Source organism: Balaenoptera ricei, chromosome 20 (genome assembly GCF_028023285.1).
Source record: "Balaenoptera ricei isolate mBalRic1 chromosome 20, mBalRic1.hap2, whole genome shotgun sequence".
NCBI classification, from domain to species: domain Eukaryota; kingdom Metazoa; phylum Chordata; class Mammalia; order Artiodactyla; family Balaenopteridae; genus Balaenoptera; species Balaenoptera ricei.
Genome location: NC_082658.1, coordinates 46,124,221 through 46,140,827, shown reverse-complemented (window position 1 = coordinate 46,140,827; position 16,607 = coordinate 46,124,221). Strand labels below are relative to the sequence as shown.

The 16,607-nt window shown below is 32.4% G+C and overlaps 1 protein-coding gene across 1 annotated transcript in view; it reads left to right on the top strand.

Annotated features, from left to right (window-relative positions):
- The window catches only part of SUZ12 (SUZ12 polycomb repressive complex 2 subunit), a 38,290-nt gene that overhangs the window by 13,263 nt on the left and 8,420 nt on the right, over positions 1 to 16,607 (top strand). Inside the window, exons 5-9 of the mRNA XM_059907095.1 lie at positions 3,016 to 3,065; positions 6,239 to 6,324; positions 8,089 to 8,320; positions 9,434 to 9,527; positions 13,696 to 13,801. Of these exons, the coding sequence (XP_059763078.1) occupies positions 3,016 to 3,065; positions 6,239 to 6,324; positions 8,089 to 8,320; positions 9,434 to 9,527; positions 13,696 to 13,801 (568 nt within the window). The remainder of the gene's footprint in view (positions 1 to 3,015; positions 3,066 to 6,238; positions 6,325 to 8,088; positions 8,321 to 9,433; positions 9,528 to 13,695; positions 13,802 to 16,607) is intronic.

Below are 16,607 nucleotides of genomic sequence, written 5' to 3'. Positions count from 1 at the left end.
CCCTTTTTCCTTGGATTCAGCCATCAACTAGGCCTCATTGTTACATTTTATTCTAGATACATATCAAGAGTGTTTACTTTTGGGAAGGGAAGGAGGAGGGGAAATTGTGCATAGCAAATCACATTCCCATGTTTGTTTTTTAAGTTGGTTAATTGAAATTTGCAATTCCTTTTCTCAAGGAAACTTTATAATGGTGGCTGAATGTGCTTGCCATCTTATTTAACTTATAATGTAGCATTTAAAACTGTGTCTCAGACCATCCTTTGGTGACCTTTTTGTTTGTTTTTAATTTCCAGTCCTTTGTAGATGGATACTTTTGTAAATGTACTGATCACATACTTGGATGTTGTGGCAATGTTAAATTTTTATGAAAGTGGTTAAAGTCTTATTCTCAACTTCTTGCCTTGTTGTGGAATGGTAACAGTTTCCCGAATGACCTCAGTTTGCAGACCACGTTTTGAATAACACTAATTTAAAATATTTTCTGGGGTAGATCAATGCAAGGTATTTCTGTCATTTCACAGTTGGAACTTAGAATCGCATTCCCTATAAAAACAATATAAATAATATTATAAGTACTACAGTATAATGGGTCCTGATCCCTGACCTTAAAAATCTTATTACTCTAGGGAGGACATCATTATCCTTTTGAAAATCATTTGTTGAGTGCCTTTCTGTAAGACACTGCTAGGTGCTAAGGACACTGATATGTCAAAAGAGAATGTGTGTGAAAAAATTGTGACAAAGTGGTAAATACAAGTGCTTGTAAAGGAAATTAAGCTCTGGGATGTTTGGGGATGGGTCTTTGTAGAAGAGGGAGAGGGTATTTTGATGGATTGTTTAGTATTTTATCCAAGCCTCACAATCTTGAGAGAGGTTATCTCCTCATTTTATAGATATCAGGTCACAGCTAATAACTGGAGCCAGAATTCAAACTTGGATTATGTCATCCTATTCTACTTTCCTATATATGGCTTTAGTAGAGGTAAAAAGGAATGGGAACCGTATTACAGACAGCAGTTAGACGAAAGATTTCGCAGTTGGGGACCCATTAGAAAATTGGAGAAAGGAATGATTCATAAAAAACCATTTTAAGAAAATTTACCTGGCCTTAGTATGTAGGTTTAACTGAAGCAACTAAGAATAGGGTAGACTGGTTGTGACTAATGGATTATCTTCTAACATGGAAACTGTAGAATATTTCTCTCTTTCAGTTTTGTTTTGGAGTTTCACCAATTCTGCATTGTAAGTTTACATTTATGGAACAGTTTTGATAGGAAAATGCTAATTATCTTTTAGTAAAATGGCACGTAGATTTCATAGGTGGTAGATATACTTTTTAAAAATCACCTTTGGGTATAATTAACATTCAATAAAATACACTCACCCTAAGTATATAGTTTTGAGTTTTGACAAATGTATGCATTCGCACAAGCATAACCACAATTAAGATACAGAACATTTTCATTACCTTGAAAAAGTCCTTTGAGCTCCTTTACAGTTGATCCCCTTAATGTACTTTTTTTTTGAGGTATAAATTATATGCAGTCCAGTTCACTCTTTGGTATATAGTTCTGATGCATTCAGTCAGGTAACAACCACTACAATTAAGATAAACCCTACAGATTCCCTCATGCCCCATTTATAGTCAACCCTCCCCCTCCCCACTCCCGCTGTGTTTTTGAAATGTATCTGATACGTGTCAGAAAGTAATATACATGAATTACCTGTTTTCAAGAATCCCATTTTATTTTCTTGATACTTAAGTTATAATTGCTATTCTTAGTTTTTCCTTTCTATATTTATGCTTTCTAACTCTGCTTGGACCCTTACACTTCTACTCCGCCATAGTCATTTTGTTCTCTACTGATATCCTAGCATACTTTTCTTAGTACTGTTCTAGAAATGCCCTTCAGGACCCCCACCCTGTAGTTTTTTTAGCATACACTTTCATAGATTACCTCACTAAGAAAATAGAGGCATCCTCACATCTTCTCACTTACCTCCTGTTTCTCTAAGAAGAAGAGTCCTGGGCAAAGTTACAAAGCTAACCTCTTTATAATATGTCCTCATTTCCAGTCATTACTTGTTCCTTAACGCTCTCTTGCCTCAAAGTCTTTATTACATAACTCTTCCCCTCTGATTATAAGAATGTATAGATTGTCACCATCATTTAAAAAAAAAACAAAAACATACCCTTTATTGATCCTTATTGCCCTTTTACTGCTATTTACTTTGATTCTTTAGTAAATTTCTTGAGTAAAAGTACTGCTTCCCTTTTCCCAACATCTGTTCTGGAAAGTTATGAATGGCTCCTGATCACGAGATAGATTGCTCTTTTTCCAGTTTAAAGGTACTACAAAAGCCTGTTGATGTTTTTGTTTATTCTATACCAACTTAATAGTTTTTCCATTGGTAGTAAATATTTTTCAAAACAAAAGGATCATTATAGTTTATGCTTCCTTTTCATTGCTTCTAAAACTAAAAGTGAAAATGACAAGTTGAAACAGTAAATTACAAATCTATAGCAGATTTGTAATTGTATATTTCATCCCTAATTGAAGTAGAAAGTGATGGTTCTGCATCATTTGTTAGGAGGTTGAAATTCCAAAGCTTGAAAATACTCAAACACTTTTGCCTGGATTCAGCTACCTTTTGACGGGTGGGAAGGGAAACCTGTCCCCATTTTATAGGTAGAACACTAAAGCACAGTAAATTATCTTGCCTCTTATTTGGTGGTCTGTTATTTTCTGCCTTGGTTCTTTGGTGTTTTTGTGCGTGTGTGTGTGTGTGTGTGTATGTATGTGTGTGTTTTTAATGTGTATAGACACACTGTTTTGGATGTCATACTTAACAGGGAGAGCATGGAGTCATGGGCTTGAACAGAGTTAAGAATTAGACAGCCAAATATTTATAAATTAGCTGAAGTAGCTTTGATTTCAGTGTTATATTTTAAAGTTGAGGTTATTTTTATTATAGAATATTAAAGTGATAAAATTTTTTTGTTCTGTTTAGCTTGTCAGCTCATCTGCAGCTTACATTTACTGGCTTCTTCCACAAAAATGGTATGTACTTAAACATATTGGCATTCTAACAACAAAACACCTTTGTGACTGAAAAAAAAATTTGCATGTAAATTCATAAAATTATATTTAATGGAAAAGATGTTGATGTTGATAATTTAATTTCTCTTTAGTGGATTTCTCCAACAGTTTCAATTATTGCTTTATTTGGTCAGTGGTGGGATGTGGAGGAGGTAACTTGCAACTCATTAAACTTTAAAAGTAGTAGTTCTTAAATTTTAGTGTGTGTAGAAACGTTTTGACAGTTTGTTTGAAGTACGTATACCTGGATACTACAGGGACTCAGATCTAGCAGGGTTTTGGTGGAGCTTAGGAGTCTGCATTTTAATAAAGCACCAAGGTAATTCAGAAGTAGGTCATCTGAGGAACAAGTTTTAAGAAACTCTGGCTTTAAAAAAAGAATGTGTCAACATATATGTGTGTAACTGAGTCACTCTGCTGTACAGCAGAGGTTGGCACAACGTTGTAAATCAACTACACTTCAATAAAAATAAATAAATAAGAAACTCTGCCTTAAAAGTTTTTAAAAATTGTAGGTAGACTTTATACATAAGGTGTGTACATCGCCTGGTTTTCTTATTGCTGTCTTGCTGTCCATTTAGGTTTTAAGTAGATTTTTAAATTGTTAAAATAATCAGTGCTGTGTGGGATCATTCTTGAAGGTAAACGTTAGCTTCATCTGGCTCATATCTAAATAGATGAAATTCTGGCTCTTACCGCTCAACCGTACCTTTTAGGGCTCTAAGTATTGCAGTTTAAAAAACGCTGTGTAACATTATCTTACCCAACTCAGAGCCATCATTCCAAAGATCCTAAGTAGAAAATAATGGGAAGGACTTGTAATGAAATTAAATTTCTTAGATTTTGTCATTTTTTATTTCCAACGTTTTTCGAACTTTAAGTTATAAAGACTAATGATGAGAATTGTAATTAATTGCCTTCGAACCTGGAATAGGTGAAGAGTCTCCTGAGTAGAGCCCTTTCTGCATAAACATTTTGAGTATTTTTTTAATACAATAATAAAACAACTGAAACAACCACTGCTACCAATGGGATATATCAATGTGTTAGATATTATATAAAGAAAATTATATAGTCTTAAATGTTACTTCATTAAAAGAGGTGAAAGCATACTGGGTGAAGTTTCAGTTGGTTTCAGAATGGATAAAATGCCTCTAGGCTTGTCCCTCTTAAATTTGTATGTGTATCCTTTAATAATCATGTAATAGAATAAAACCTTTATAAGAAACAGGTCAAGTTGGTCATCCTTGGTATTGTTTAGTAAGAAACAAAGTTTAATAATAAGCAGAATGGTTATATTAGAACAGTTTGATAACTAGTCAGGTTTTTAATGTAAGAAATTTGAAGTCTGGTCATATCTGTATTAGCAGCTAATGTAACTTTACTTCTAGTTTTGCCTTACATCTGGTCTATTTTTTTAAATAGAAGTAACCTCAGTAGCATTTTCATGGTTTTTTTCCTCCTAAATCATTTATAATCATCTTGTAGAGTTCATATTTCTAATCATTCATCATACTTGGTCTTCTGTGATACTTAAAAAGTACATGAACTCTAATACTTTAGAAGCTTATAATTTGAATTTTATAGGTTTGTTAGCCCTTTGTTCTCAGGGACTTCTATAAAACATATAAATTATTCATCACTGAAATCATTGATGGATATTAATCGAATAATATTTACTAATTAATATTATTTGATTAATTAATAGTAATTGAATTTACTTGAATTAATTAGTTGAAATTAACTGGAACATGGTACGATAAACTTTTTTCCCATCTACATGACAAAAAAGTTCAAAAATTGCACAAATTCACTTGAACTTTTTTTTCTTGATATTACTGAAGTAAATGAGAAAGTAAACTCTGTTGATACTTCTATTTCCAGAAAATAATTTCCCATTTTAACTTTGAAATTAGTGGAAGTTGGAAAGAAGCAGATATATTGCCTCCCTTGTCTATTCAAGGTATATTCGTAGTTTTTTTTTTAAGAAATAATATTTTTAAGAAATCAGGATAGAAAAGCAACATCACAGTCCCTAAAATATGATTATTTTTTCTTTTGTTTTTAAATGAAGACTTTTGTTTAGCAATTACTACTTGAGACTGCTTAGAATGAATACACAAAGATTATTAGGGTACTATTTTCATGGTGAGTATTGTTCAGAGAGTATTTTTGTTACTGCATTTTAGATATTCGGTTATTTTTTGGTATGTTAAATTATTTTTATCCTGGATGCAACTTTCAAGAGACTGATTGAAATGTATTTTATGTATACACCCTGAGTAAGAAGAATGTTTTCAAGTAGAAGTATTGTCCAAAATCTCAGAACAAAAATTATTTTATTTCTGTATATGTTTATGGATTTATCTATAATATATAGAGAACTATATAGAAGTACATAGTAGTTCGATATATTAGGAACTTAATGATGAATGAATGATTAAATATTTAAGTTTTTTGGACTATTAATGCCTTTGGGATTAAAGACAAGCTGTAGGGAAGTATTCTGGAACCTTAATTTGCAGAAGCCTTTGTTAGTTCATTGATATAGAGAATATAGACTATTACTTTAAAATTAAATTTTCTAAACATTATAAACCAAGAGATTTCCCTAGGTAGTAAATAATGTCTTGATTTTTGCTATCCCATTTAGGCATGTAAGTTTTATGTTTAATATTTTTTGAAAACTATTTTTTTAATCCCTTTGGTTATGTTTTGATCAAATCAAAGAGCCTTTTAGTTTAAATATCTGAGCATTCAAAATGAAATGAAATATGTAAAATAGTAACCAGTTCAATTTAAATGTATCTTAAACTAAATAATTTTTCTAATAGGTTTTAGAAGAAGGAAAAAATTTTTTAATGTTTATTTTGTGTGTTACCTCTCCTGAACTGTTTCATTTGCGCTTTCTACTAAGAAGCCTTAACTGTATTTGTCAAATTTGAAACTGATCTTGGGAAAAAGGAATGAGTAAACTTCTGAGAAGACTTCATTATAGGAAGTCTTTTTTGTAAATTCTCAGACTTCTTAGGAAAATGAATACTATTTTTTAAAAATAGATTTTAATCACTTCTCGGTCTTTTGGCTAAAGATCAAGTGTAAAATAGATTTTAAAGTATTGATTTTCTATTTAGATAAGCCATCACAAAATTCAGAAAATGAACAAAATTCTGTTACCCTGGAAGTCCTGCTTGTGAAAGTTTGCCACAAAAAAAGAAAGGTAATGTATAGGATGATACTGGTAGATGAAATGGAATAATTTTTTTCATTGAATATATTTATGCATATATATCGTTTATGCATATAAACCTTAAAAGCTTTTAAATATGTTGATGGCTGAATTGTAAAACTGATAACCTCTTTTGCCAACCTCCCATATCTTCATGTTTTTTCTAATCTGGCTATAGGTATCTGCATAAAACTTTCGGTTACAGGAGTATGACAGTGAAGGGAAGAAGCTATCTTTTAGCATCTTAGGAGATAAATTCAGTTGCTTCCTGCCACTCCAGTCTCAGCTTATTTTTTTTAGCTATTTGTACACATTAATGTTTTAAATAAGGGCTAAGAGAGAGTTTTTCCCAAAAGGATTATCTTGTAACACTACTCTCAGGCAAAGAAGTTTCTGTTTCTAGCATGATCAGCCGTTAACTTATAAATATATTGCTTCAAATTTTTATTTATAAGATGAAATCATTTCACCATAGAAACAAGTATTATGGTGGTTAAATTTCCTGGGCAACCCACCAAAGCCAACAGATATACTTTTAGTAGCCTTAAGTCCTTGGATATTTTAAGAATGGGAGGGAATTCCCAGGCGGTCCAGTGGTTAGGACTTCATAGTCCCACTGCAGGGGGCCTGGACTCGATCCCTGGTCGGGGAACTAAAAGCCCACAAGCCATGTGATGAGACCAAAAAAAAAAAAAAGAATGACCTGTATAGAGGTTCTGATTGCTCATGCTCTTCCAAAATCAATCACAGTAAGGTGATATGGTGAAAACTGTGCTAGAGCATTGGTATGGAATAGACCAAGGTGATGGGAGACAGCAGTGTAAGTACATGTTAAAAACTCTATAAAGTTAGTTAATAATACTCCACGCTCCCACCCAACCCCCATACGCAACAAGTAGTGATGTGAAAATTCAAGATAATATTAAGGCAAAAAAATGTGCCTGTAACTATAGTATGATCCTTTTTGTGTTAAAAAAAAAAATAGGCATAAATATTTTCTTCAAAGGATATATACAACCAATTGCTAATATTAGTCTTCTCTGGAGCATAAGACCTGGGGGGTGGAGGAGACTTTTATTTTTCTCATTTTATATTCTTGTAGAGCAGAATTTTAAGACCATAAGCATGTATTCTGTTTGTTTTTAAAAAGAAGTTACCTAAAATATGTACTATATTTTCTTGTTAAAAAGGTCTTCTGCATCTTGCAATTTTTCAACTTTGCTCTTTCAGCGTAACTCTAGTCATATAATTACAGAACATTACTCATAAGATGATTAATGTTACTTCTTATAAACTATTTCAATATATGGATTTACTATTTCTCAGTGTTGTTGACAGTGGGGTTATTGTAATAATCTTTTTTCATTTCTAATAGTCCTATCAGTCATTTTGTTAAAATAGAATATTTAAGGGGAAAAGGTTAATTTGCATGAGTTGTAATATTTTAAGCATGGTTTTAGTTCTATACTTCTAACTTAAAACTTTCAGATGACCATCAGCTAAATATTAGATATACTATTATATCATTATTTTCATTATATTGAGGATATCCTCAATTGTGCTAATATTTGAAAGATAGTTGATCCAAATTTTCTTTTTGCTTCATCACAATTTTCAGATGTATGGTTAGAATTTTAGCATGCCATTTGGAAATCATGGCCTATACCATATTTCCTATAGCTGTGATTAGAGGTTTTATTGTAATTCTTACAATTGCATATGCATAAATAAATATAATAATCTTTGCCTTTGCAGGATGTAAGTTGTCCAATAAGGCAAGTTCCTACAGGTAAAAAGCAGGTGCCTTTGAATCCTGACCTCAATCAAACAAAACCTGGAAATTTCCCGTCCCTTGCAGTTTCCAGTAATGAATTTGAACCTAGTAACAGCCATATGGTGAAGTCTTACTCATTGCTATTTAGAGTGACTCGTCCAGGAAGAAGAGAGTTTAATGGAATGATTAATGGAGAAACCAATGAAAATATTGGTAATTTTTATTTTAATAATTTTACTAGATTTTGTTGGAGATTAAGGTGATCAGTGAAAATGATTGAACTAATACATCTTCATAGTATTCATAATTGTGTACAAAATATTTCTTTTTTTAGTTATTTTCATATTTAGAGGAAAAAATGGCGCAGAACTAGAAATAAATGCATGTGTTCTAATAGCATGGCCTTTATTTATTTGCAAATCTCTTATAGTCTAATGAGATAATTAATTTTATGGTATATTGGCCTTGCTTTTAGACTTTTGGCTATTGTGCTGTACTAGGTATTTCATCTGTAAAATTCTCATTTTGTACGATGAAACATTTCATGCAGCAAAAAAAAATGTATATATATATATATTGAACACTGGATGGAAAATACTGGTATTTAAATTAGTCTCTCAGCAAACAATGAATTCATTCCCCCCTCAACATTTTATTGTGAAAAATTTCATACATACAGAACAGACAAAAGAATTTGGTAGTGAACACCTATCCACCCACCACTTAGAGTCTACAATTAACATTTTATTATACTTACCATACATGTATCCTTGTATCCTCCCAACAGTTCTGAATCCACCTTTGAGGTAATCATTCAAACAACATATAGGTGCTGGGGACACAAAGATGATTAAAAAATCCAGTCCCATCTTCCAAAGGCTCATAACCTAGAGTATGGAGATAAACATAAAATATAATTGCAGCTAAATGATATGTGGTATAATAGAGGTATTTGTGAAGTTCAGGGGAGAAGCACCTTGGAAGAAATAATCTTTGAGTCTTGAAGTATCCTTTGAAGTTCCTGGAAAGTAACCATGAATGAGGAGGGTTTTTTTCTCCTTGCCTAGCAAGAAAGATCATTCTGAACAGAAAATAACATTTGCAAAAATGTGGGGTTAATAATGTCAATGAATATCAAAAAGTAAGGACATACACATAAGGCTGAGACATAAATTGAAGAGTGTTTGGATATTATTATATTGCAACTTAAGTTTATTTGTACCTCATTTGGGATAAATGTAGTATGTTATGTGAAGGGACTATATATCATAAATATGATGTTTTTGCTTGAATATTTGATTCATGAGAAATGTTTGTCAAATTCAGATGTCAATGAAGAACTTCCAGCTAGAAGAAAACGAAATCGTGAAGATGGGGAAAAAACATTTGTTGCACAAATGACAGTATTTGATAAAAACAGGTAATGTTGATGGACAAGCAAGGCTCCCATGTTTTAGAAATGTTTTTATTTTGAAGCAGAATATAGTGGTGATATTGTTTCTTTGCCTTTGTTTCTCTTTATTCTTATGGATGAAAAAACAAATTTGCAAATACTGAACTTTTCTCTTTATCACATAGAAAGCAATAAACACAGATGAGGAACTATTTGAACGGCTCAGTTAAGATTGTTTATTCAGCAAGTATTTTCTGAGTGTCTCCTCTTTGTCAGACACTGTTTTAGGCAGTGAGAAGGCAACAAAACCCCTGCCCTCATGGAGCTTAATTTCTAGTGGAGGAAACAGACACCACCCCCCAAAATTGTATCAACTAATGTCACTTAGTGGGAATGCTGTGAAGAAAAAGAGAATAAATGGTGGTTTTGTAGAGAAAGCCTCTGAGAAAAGGTCATATTTGAGCAGAGACCGGAATAAAGTGGGCCCCATGCAAATCTTGAGATTATGTATTTACTAGAGTTAAGGAAGAAAAGTGTGTGTAATCATCATTGTGTGGCTCTGTGTGCATTTGGCACAGGGTAGCAAGGAACACTTGGATTTATAATCATCTCTGCAGTTTTCATTTGGGAATGAAGCATCTTAGTGCCAGTAAAAGAACCTCTGGGAAGCAAATACAGCATTCTTTTTTGATAGGGTTGGAGGATGAAACCTAATGATTTCTTGTCCTAGGCTGCTCACTGGTAGTTAACCCTTAGGTATAGGAGAAAGAGCCAAGAAAAGCAATTAGTGTGTTTCTCCTGCTCTTTGAAAAGCAAATTGTTGCCTTAATGTAATCCACTTATTAGCCACTAGGGTAAAGAAAGGTTATAGGGCTTTTAATGGGAAAGCAAAGGTGATTAGGAATAATGCCATGGATTTTGCTACCATATTGTCTTAGAGTATATCACTTAATGTCGCTTAATGTTACCGGCAGAAACCAATATAGTGTTTTTTTTAAAGTCAGAAATTTGAATGTGGATCAAAAATTTAAATGGAGAACAACAGAAACATATATGCTAGGAGATAGGGGTTGTGTCTGTGGGAGAAGCAATTAGGCTGTTGTTGCACACTGGCCTTCATCAGTGTTGGTAAATGTTCTATATATTTTAGGCAGCGTGAGGGGAGGGGTACATTATATTCTTTTAAGAATTCTTTCTACCTTATATTAACATATTCCTTGTACGTTAAAACAAAAAAACTGCTTTTTTAAAAAGTACCAAGAGGAAATCATGGGAGAATTTTCCCGCAACTTCTTTTGAAAATTTCCAAACCTATAAAAAAGTTGAAAGAACAATACAGGTAGTAATTAATACCCATGTACCCTTCACCTAGATTTATCAGTTGTTAACATTTTACCACATTTGCTTTATTTGTGAGTGTATTTTTGTGACAAACCATTTGAGGGTTAGATCATGACGCTGGATTTCATTCCTTATTCATAAACACTTCTTTCAGCGTGTATCTCCTAAGAGCAAGGACATTTCCCTCCATAACCACAGTACGCCTATCATATTCAGGAAATTTAACATGATACAAAAAATACAATACTCTCTCCCCAGTTTCCTCGATAATGTCCTTTTCTGTTCCCTACTCACCCCATTCAAGGATTGCGATCTGTCAGTTGCCATATCTATTCAGTCTCCTTCAATTTGGAACAGTTTTCCAGCCTTTTTTTTTTTTGCCTTTTGTAACAACACTTTAAATACAGGCCTGTAGTTTTGCAGAATGTCTTTCAATTTGAACTTTTGTGATTATTTCTTTATGTTTAGATTCAGGTTAAACATTTTGGGCAGGAACACTACTTGGTGATGTGTTCTTTGTGCACATCACAGACAGCTGATACTAGGTTTGATCGCTTGGCTAAAGTGGTGTTTATACCATATTTCTCCATTGTAATGGTCCCTTTTCACTTTAATTAATTAATATGCAACCTCTGTAATAATTAATACATGAAACTGGATAAATGTCCTTTTTCTCCCAACAGTCTTTTTTTTTTTAACGCAATAGTTTAGCATCCATTGATGATTCTTACTTGAATAAATTATTCTATGGCGGTGGCCACATGGTAACTTTCTATCAGTTCTTCCATGTTTGGTTTGTTGGCATTTTTCTGTGAAGAAGAGCGTTCCTTCTCTCAACCTTTTTTTTTAATCAGTATGGATTAATGAATTCCACTTTTATTCAGTCTGTTTTAACCTATTGATGTTGCTATTTTAATGCTCAAATGGTCCCAAATTTGGTCAGGAGGAGCCCCTCCAAGCAGGCTCCTAAGTCCCTTTGACTTGTTTTTATTTATTTATTTCCTTGTTTTCTGGAATATTCTAGATATTCCAGGCTTTACATTCTCCTTTTCCTACCTCTGCTCTGGAATTGGCTATTTCTTCAAAGGGTCGTAGTTCCTTTCAGTAGAGGAGAAGTATTTGCCAACCAAAATCTGAGGAGTTCGATGTTTTAAAAATTCTTTTTATAATCTCTGAGAAGCTAAAGTCTCCTTAAAGAATGACCAAAATTCAAAAGCCATATTGAAAGAGTATGAAATATGGAGTGAAATAAAAAAACTTCTTCTGAAAACAAAAACGCCATCGTAAGCCAAGTCAAAATAAAGATGACAAGTCAGGAGAAAATTAATTTCAACTCATAATATATAGATAGATGCCTCATTCCTTTAATATAAAAAGATTATACTAAGTAAAAAGAAAAACACCACAAGCCAGTAGAAGAATGAGGAAGGGATATCGTGAAAATGTTTACAAGAAAATATATATGGTTTTTAAACAACTAAAAGGTAAAACATCTGAATATAAAAGTACACTGAGATGTCATTTTTTCACTTACCAGTTTGACAGATATCAAAAAACTTGATAAAGCACTGTTGATGAGGCTGTGGGGGAAAAGGGCCTCTTCATACACTACAGGTAGGAGAGTACATTGGATTGTAGCTATCACATGTTCAGCCATAAAATAGAATATTATGTAGCCATGTAAACATGCATGAGGAAAAGTCCTTTCCATTTTAGAAGTATACTTATGTATTACCTATTCAAATTAGTAAATAAAATTAGCTTCTAAAAATATTAAGTTGAACAGCCTTGTTGATATATTATTGAAGTAGAATAAATTCAGTAGCACAGCATAAAGACAAAAATTCTTAAGGCTCAAAATCATTCGGTGTTAAGAGTCAGACTTTGGAGACAGATTACCTGGATTCTGTTGCTAGCTCTGGCTACTTACTGTGTCATCTTAAGGCAAGTTATTTAACCCTCTCTATGCCTCAGTTTCTTCTTCTGAACAATGGAGTAATAGCATCTACTTCATAGAGGTGTTGGGAAGATTAAATGAACTCTGTAAAGTCTTTAAAATAGTGCCTGGCACATAGTAAGCACTCAATAAATGTCAGCTAATACCACCTAACAGAATTTCTCTAAGACTGATGAAGAGATGCCAGATTCTTGATATACAATTAATTATTGAGTATGGTTGAAGAATGGTATTTAGGTTAGTAGTGTTTAATTGTATGGAAAAAATAACATAAACTATGTATACACACACAGATATGTACACACACATTAAAACTATACTGTGAGTATGGGTAGAATTTAATCGATTCTTTGATTCAACCAGTATTCCATTTATTCATTCACCTGTGAAATGTTTATTGAGCACCTATATGTGCCAGGTGCCCCCCAGGATCTTACAGTTAATTAGTTTACTGGTCAAGTATAAAAGTCAAGAATTCTAGTTCAAGTACTTAAAGTAGTTAAAGATAACAGAGACGTAATTTTTAGCGGTTCCCTAAGGCAAGTATTATAACACCGTTGTTACCTCGTTTTTAAAAGTATAAAGCCTGCACACATGCTTTATACTTAACGTTTAAAACTTAGCAAGTTTTAAGACCTTAAGCATATTATACTTTAAATGTTTAAAGTTATATCTGAGTAGCTACAGTAATGAAATAATTCTCTAGTAATTATCAGTACAAATCATTAAAATTTCTTTTGTCAGGAATGGAGTGTAGGTATATTTTTAAGTCTTGTTGGGTATGTAAGCTAGTTTATAAATTTAATAAATGCTTTTTAGTATAAATCTAAAGATGTAGAATTTGTGTACTTACAATAATACTCAGGTTACTTTAAAGTGTATGTGTTTGTCTAACAGGCGCTTACAGCTTTTAGATGGGGAATATGAAGTAGCCATGCAGGAAATGGAAGAATGTCCAATAAGCAAGAAAAGAGCAACATGGGAGACTATTCTTGATGGGAAGGTATGGACTACTTAGAAGACTGAGCACGTTATAGTTATGAACTCCCATTTTTGATTGATGTTTTCTTCCCCAAATGCAAATTCACATTGGAAGGAATTCATGTTGGAAGGAAGAGTCCTTTTTTTTATACTTTGAAAAACACAAGTCAAAATTATCTAGTCAGAGTATTTAATGGAAGGCATCAGCCTTGGAACCAGACTGCCAGCTTCAAATCTCCACTCCTAGCTATGTGGCATCTGGCAAATTACTTAATCCCCTGTGTGTCTCGGTTTTCTCATTTGTGAAACGAGGCATAGAATTGATGGATTAAATGAAATAATTAAAGATGCTTAGCACCGTGCCTGGCATAAAATAAGTGCTCAATAAATGTTAACTGATATTTTAAATTCCATTCATAGTAACAGCAGGTAACATATGACTAATAAATTTATCAAGAAATCTTCAAATCTTAGATGAAGCAGGCTTAAAATAACTCTTCTAAGAGACTTAAAAAAATAAATAGGCATACATACATTTCTTGGATAGGCAGACTCAGCAGAATACTAATGTCATTTATTTCTAAATATATTAGATCAGTGTACCAGCACAAGCAAAATCCTGATTTTTTTTAAGCCTTAAAAAATTAGTCTCAAGTTAACCTAGAACAATATGTAATAATACTGAGGAAAATTATGGAAAAGTTTTCTGAGAACCTTTACTTACCAGATAATAGAACATAGTATAAAGTTAAAAGAACTTAAATTTATGGTAAAATCTTAGCAATAGATAAGCACATCACTGAAGCGTAGTCTTGAAATAGTTTCCTGTATATTTTGAATTTATGATAAAATTGGTGTTCGATCTGTGTGGGAAAGATAAACTGTTCATTATCCATGTGACGGAATTGGTCTTTAGCCATCTGGAAATAAACTTAGACCTAATAAATTCCAGAAGGCTCATAAATGTAAATGTGAAAATTAACACTATCTAACTTCAGAAAAAAATATAGGTGAATATTAATGTAATCTTGCTATGAGGAAAGAAAGCCCTTCTAGGTATGCTACAAAAGCTAGAAAGCATAAAATAAAAATGACTAATTAAAGTGAATCATATACTGCACAAATCTAAAGTTAAAAGCAAATGATGGACTGGGGCTAATATTTGTAACATACAAAAGGCTAATATGAATATGCAGTTAATAAAAACATAAGCAATCTAATTAGAAAAAATGGATAAAGAACAGTCTGACAGCTCTTAAAGCAACAAATATAGATGACCAGTAAGCTTTTAAAAAGATATTCAACCTTACTAGTATTCAAAGATATGCAAACAGAATCAGAGATACTACTTTTGACTACTAGTTTGACAACAGTTTAAAAGGGTTGACAGTTTCTAGTTGGAGACGTGAGGACACATGCTCTCAAATAATGCTTTAATGTAAGAATAAGTTGGTATAACCTTCTTGGAGGGCAGACTGGCGATACGAATAAAAATTTTAATTGTGTATATAATTATTAACCGTTTTATGTAACAGTTAATTTTCATTCTACAGTTTTGTCACAAGGTAGTAACTGTTTAACTGAAAAGATGTAGATAACAAATCTTGCCTGTAAATTTTAAATAGTGAAAAATTGGAAACGCCTTAACTCTAAAAAGATAGCCATTGAAAAGAATACTTTGACAAGAAGATTTCCATGATATTTAATTTTTATATAATAATACATCCCCTTTTTATAAAATTAATCATAATAGTGGTTACCTCTAGGTAATGGGATTTTAAATAATTTTTATTTCTTTATACGTATCTACAGTGCTTGAATTTTCTGCAGGTATTTATTATCTTTCTGTTTTAAATTTCTTTTTTAAAGTTTGTTACGTTTATCCATGAGAAAATAAGGATTATTATATGAGTTGTTGGGTTTTCCCAAGAAATTGAGGCAATATGAAATGGGTATCCTTTTAAGTCAGGTCATATAGATTTGCTTCTTTTTAACAGCTCTGTGTTATTCTTTTAAATAAATGTCCCATAATTGACTAAACCAATGTACTTCAATGGATAATTTGATTATTTTAATTTTTTTTACATTTTCAAAAATGTTGTAGTGAGTTTACTTGTATTGGGTTGACCAAAAAGTTCGTTCCGATTTTTCCGTAAGATTTTAATGGAAAACTCAAACGAACTTTTTGGCCAACCCATACATGTATCTTTTTGCATTGCAAGTATTTTTATAAGATAAATTCCTAGATATGGACTCACTGTATCAAAATTGGTTTATATGATTACACTTTCACTTCATTCCAGTCTAAAATTATAGTTTTAAGAGGATTATTTGTAATAAAGATGTAGAGGGAGATTAGACTTGTGTGGCAGTAAAAATAAATAGGAGCCCATTGAAGGTTTCTGTAAAAGGGAATAGCATGAAAGCAGTCTTTGAGAAGATTATTTGGTCTCCTGGATATGGATTGGGAAGTAAAAATTAGAAGCTGGGAGAGCAGCTAAGATACTGTACTAATAAGATAGTAAGGATCTATACTTGATGATTATGTAAGAAAAGCAGAAGCAAGAATAGGGGTCAAATGTAATTCTGAAATTTTTAGTTTAGGGTCACTAGTAGACTGATAATGCTTGGAACAAAAATAATTGTAACTGAGAAGGAAAGAAAAGGTAATACATTCACGTCTAAAAACATATTTTAGTTCAGGGTGACCTTGATATCCAAGTGGCAGTGTTTAGAGCTCAAGTATAAAGAATGGAGAACCAATTTGGGATCATCTGTCTAATGGGTAAATCCTTGAGGATGGGTGAGAGACTCGGGCATATGGCTAA